General features: G+C 46.8%; 1 protein-coding gene across 1 annotated transcript; it reads right to left on the minus strand.

Moving 5' to 3' along the window:
- Positions 1-3,704: 3,704 nt before the first annotated feature.
- On the minus strand, positions 3,705-4,259 carry LOC120653298 (probable chromatin-remodeling complex ATPase chain). Its single transcript, XM_039931064.1, has one exon. The coding sequence runs from the start codon at positions 4,257-4,259 to the stop codon at positions 3,705-3,707; it is 555 nt and encodes a 184-aa protein (XP_039786998.1).
- Between the last annotated feature and the right edge of the window lie 366 nt (positions 4,260-4,625).

Consider the following 4,625-nt stretch of genomic DNA (forward strand, 5'->3'; position numbering starts at 1 on the left):
CCAGTAAAAAAATGAGATAGGCCAACACGTTGAGTTGGCCAGTAAAAAAAAGATGCAAAAATGAGATAGGCCAACACGTTGAGTTGGCCAGTAAAAAAAGGCAAAAATAAGAGAGGCCAACACGTTGAGTTGTCAAGTAAAAAAAAAGCAAAAAGTGAGAAAGGCCAACACGTTGAGTTGGCCAGCAAGTAAAAATTATATGAGGAGCAAGGCAGCTGATGTGTAACCATCGACTTAAGATGTTTTTAATAGATACGAGTTTCAGTTTGACAGGCAATGTTAAATATTTTCTGAATTATTCTACTAGTTCAGGAATCCTTCTATGGCATAGATGGCTTCTGCGTGTATGGCGTCGGCTCTTGCTATGACTGCTTCGTCATCTTTGTCATCGCCCGTTACTATCTGTTGACTCAAGGTGTTGATTTTTGCAAATTCTGCCCATATTTGATCGGTTATTTCTTGGGCTTCTTGCTTGGAATTTGCAATCGAGGCTTTCTCCTCTTGGATCAGTCTCTGTGTGGTGCGGACTTTTTCTTCGAGTTCTGCCAGTTCTTTCTCCAGGAGGTTGAGTCGCCTTGTACTCGCTGAGATTTCGGCTTTGGCATCCAGAGTTGCCTTCTTCTGGTTTAGCATCTTGCACTTTTCAGCGATGACGGCTTTCAGAGGAATTTGAGAATGCCTTAGTTCTATCCTCTGTTGCGCTGCTTTCACCTCTGCCCGAAAGAAGGGAAGATGGCCGGCTGGCCAGAGCTTGACCCGAAGTGACTCTGGGAGTTGGGATTCTATCTGCTCGAGGACTTTCTGTATTTCGCTGGAGTCATCGACCAGGGTACTGATTGGAGCAGATAGCAGATTTTTGATGTGTTGAAGCTGATCCGCGAGGTCAATCGGCTGCTGTGGTGGTGGTACCTTCGCTCCAGGGGTGATTAGACCCATTGATGCCGGGTCAAAGGAGAGCAAATCTGAAATATTGAAGCCCTGTGGAGATATCAGAGTTAGTTTTGGGAGCAAGGTATAACAACAGAGTTATCGGCTGATTTAGAATCGGCTCATGCGGTGTTACCTGTTGTGAGGAAGAAGCGATGGTCGGTTCGAGTGTGATCGGCTCAGTTGGGGCAACAACAGCGACATCAGCTGTTGCAGTTTCTTCACTGCGAAGTTCTGCTGGGATGATGGGTGGTTCTCGCTATTCTAGGACTTCAGTTGTTCCAGTATTGACTTCATGAGCGGCGGTTCTCTGTTGTGATGGGCTTCCAGTGCTAAGGATGTCTTCAGCTGTGTCCTGGAGGAAAGATTACAATCAACCAGAGTACATGTGCATAAGAAAGGAATTTTTCAGAAAAAGTTTCGGAGAGTGAATTACCTGGTTGGTATTGGATTCTGATCGATCTGAGGGAGGTTGTGCTGTCTTCTTGATGATTCGTCATTTGAAGATCTTCCTTTTCTTGGTTGGGATTCGGGGGGCAGCACTTCCAGAGATTTGTCTCCGCTTAGAGGCCGACTGGGGTGAGTCTGGCTGAACATTCATTATCACTTTCTTCATTGGTGGTGATCCCTTGCAAAAAAGAACATCAGGGGCGGTTGGGAGAAAGTGGAATGGCTCCCCGTTACTGGTCATGGGTTCTGGACCATCTTGTTGCTGTAAACAAGGTGAGCAAGGTTAGCCAAGTAAAGCAATAGAAGGCTTAGAAAGAATAGGTGCATGGATCTAGTACCTCTGCCTCGGGGATTGTATATTCATGATCAATTTGTTGCAGTAGAGGGCCTAAAGCTCTTCTGAATACATGAGTTTTCCACATTCCCCACCATGTGTTAAATCCGATTGACGAGGGAGCATAAGATAGATCGGCTGGTATTGGAATGTGGAGATTGTCAAACATGTTGTAGCATCTTGAACTGGTAAGACCATCAGGTAGATCGGCTCTACTCTCCACCAAGTGGTGAATATGGAAGTGGGGAGGGACTTGTCCTAGGCCGAATTGCCGAGCTGCTATGACTGGTTGATAGATTTCATAACCTGGTTTGATGATTCTGTTGGAAGTGCTTATGCCGACAGGAAGGAAGCTAGGTCGGATCATTAGAGAATATAGATGTCTAGTGTTGTTGTCATCGGCAAAGCTATCCAGCCTAAAGGTAGTTGGGTTCTCAAAGGCTTTAGATTCAGTGAATGGAAAGTAGAGAGGATTCTCTAGGCCTTTGTAGAAAACTCTAAACCATTTTGCTGCATCTGTTGAGTTCAGTTTACTGCCAGGGAGGCTGAATAGGGCTTGGCCATAGCTGGTGCATCTAATTAGCTTGCCATTCTCGTCAGGGAAGGAATTCTTGGCTAGGCTTTGAAAGTTTGGAATCTGGTGCTGGAAGTAGAGTTGTGCCCATAACTGAATGAACCACCAAGGGCCTCCAGTTCTGAGTTTCCTTTGGCTGAGCAAGCTAGTTGTCATTAAATGGAGACATATGTATGTTTCTCCAAGGAAAAGCTTGCCTAGGCTGGTGCGGTTGCCATGGGCCAGATGGTAAGCCAAAGGAAGATAATTCTTGGTTGGGGCTAAGGAAGGACCACAGAAGATGAAATGTTCTAACCAAAGATTTAGAAAGGCTATGTGTTCCTTTTTACCTACTGGACCTTTCGTTTTCATGTGCTGGTTCATGTAAGTGCTCCAGTTTGTGCAGTCTGTTTTAGATGAAAGTTTGAAGGGGACTTCTACCATTCTGTGAGCTGTAGGATCAGGGGACCTGATGTCTAGGCCAGTAATCATGGTAACATCTAGCAGAGTAGGGGTCATGGGTCCATGACCAAAGAGGAAACAGTTCAGAGCATCGGACCAGAAATAGCCGATGGTCTTCAGAAGGTTTTCATCTTTATCTAGGGGGGTAATGATAGACTGAGTGCATCAGCTATGTTCAGTTCTTGCCACAAGGGCATATAGGTTTTTGCTACCATGCTATACCATGTAATCCAGCTTTCAGGTGGATTAGGCCAGGCTCTTAAGCAGTCGGCCTAGGAATTTAAATTGATGTCTTGACTCATGAAAGGGATTCTGTTCGCTTCACAGGAGATCAGATCCGTGGGATTTTCATAAGCTCGTGGACCAAGACAAAAGGAGTTGAGATTGGAAGGATGCGGCAAAAGGATGTCTGAAGCCTGGAGTTACAAAAATTCAGAAATTTCTATATGGTGTTATATTTCAGAGCTTAATCTATTCGGGAGATTGATGAGCTGAAAAAAGTTGAAAGGATGGGCTGAATATTACCTTCAGGCCGAAGATTGCCATATCAACGTTTGGAGATATCGTTGTTTGAGCTTCAGAGTCCGCCATGGTTCAGATCTACTAACTTAGGGTTTGGTTGTTTTGCGGGCTCTGGTTCAAGTTTTGGATGCTGTGAGTTTTCGTTCAAACTTATGAAGCGGGATTCTCGAATTGCGCTCGGATTTGGAATATCTGTTTTGAGTTGGGTTCAAAGTGGAGGTAATGTTCTGTTCTTATACTGGTTGCTTCCAATTTTGAATTCCGTCGGCTCTTGGTTATTGGTAAAGCTCGATGCGGTGCCATCAGCTGTTGGAGGATTGTCCGAGCAAGAAACTAAGAGATGGGGGACTTTATTCATTAAAGGTAAAGTCTTTACAAGGGAAAGAGCCGATTTGACAAAGGAACGAATCTTTTGGCTCAATCTATGCTACAGTACTTCCTACCACCCGTAGGTGCCTAATGCCTACGGCGCTTGGGGCTTCGAGCCGGCACGTCTCCGCTGCTGCTGTCATTGCCATCATCGTCGCTGCCGCTGCTCTCATCGGCGCTGCTGCCGTTGCTGGCTTCGTCGATGCCGCTCCAGCCGCCGCCGCCGCCGCCATCACTATTTTCCTTGCTTTCCTCCTCGGAGGAGCCAAGGAACCGGAAGGCCCTTTCGACCATCGGGTCCTCCTCAATAGAGGAGGAGTCAATTTCTTCTTCCGAGGAGGAGTCGGCTCCATCCCAGGAGAAGCAACTGTCGCTGTTCTCTTCCGGATCTTCCTGGAACAAGAGCCGGAGGTCTTCGTCGTCAGTCTTGGGTTCATCATCCTCGGAGACGACTTCGAAGTCGAACTTTTCTGCGTCCCAATGCAGAGGAGCGAGTGCCTCGTGCGCCGCCGTCGGATCATTCTCCGGTGTCGGTTCCCGGTTCTCGGAGATGGGGTCGAGGGAAGAGGCAGAGGAACTCGAGGAAGAGGAGGAGAAAGGAGAGCCGATTGAGTTGGAGCCAGAGGAGGAGGAGATCGCCATGGCTACAGGAAGTTGGGGTCTTCTGCGCTGTTGGCTGAGGGAGGAAGATGAATTTGTGGTGAAAGGAGTCGGTTCAGGGTGAGATTAAATAAGGAAAAAATGGAAGATGAATCGGCACTTTCACATTCCACGAGGAGCCAGTTGCAGAGACGTTGCGTCTTCCATGGTGGTTATAGTGCGTTTTAACGAGCATCAATGGGAAGATGAAGCGACGAAGTGGTTTTGGAATTATCATTGCCAAAATCAGGGGGGCATGTGTTATCGCCATAAACTAACAAGTTAATTAATGGGCCGCGAGTGAGTTGGGCTTAATGAAGAAAGTAAAGGAGGCTTACGAATAGGCTCTTGCGTGAGCGTTTGGGTCAT

The sequence above is a fragment of the Panicum virgatum genome, chromosome 1N (assembly GCF_016808335.1).
Source record: "Panicum virgatum strain AP13 chromosome 1N, P.virgatum_v5, whole genome shotgun sequence".
Taxonomy (NCBI): Eukaryota; Viridiplantae; Streptophyta; class Magnoliopsida; order Poales; family Poaceae; genus Panicum; species Panicum virgatum.

Coding starts and splice junctions, on each gene's coding strand:
- LOC120653298 (XM_039931064.1), bottom strand. CDS start 4,259: ATGGCGATCTCCTCCTCCTCTGGCTCCAACTCAATCGGCTCTCCTTTC.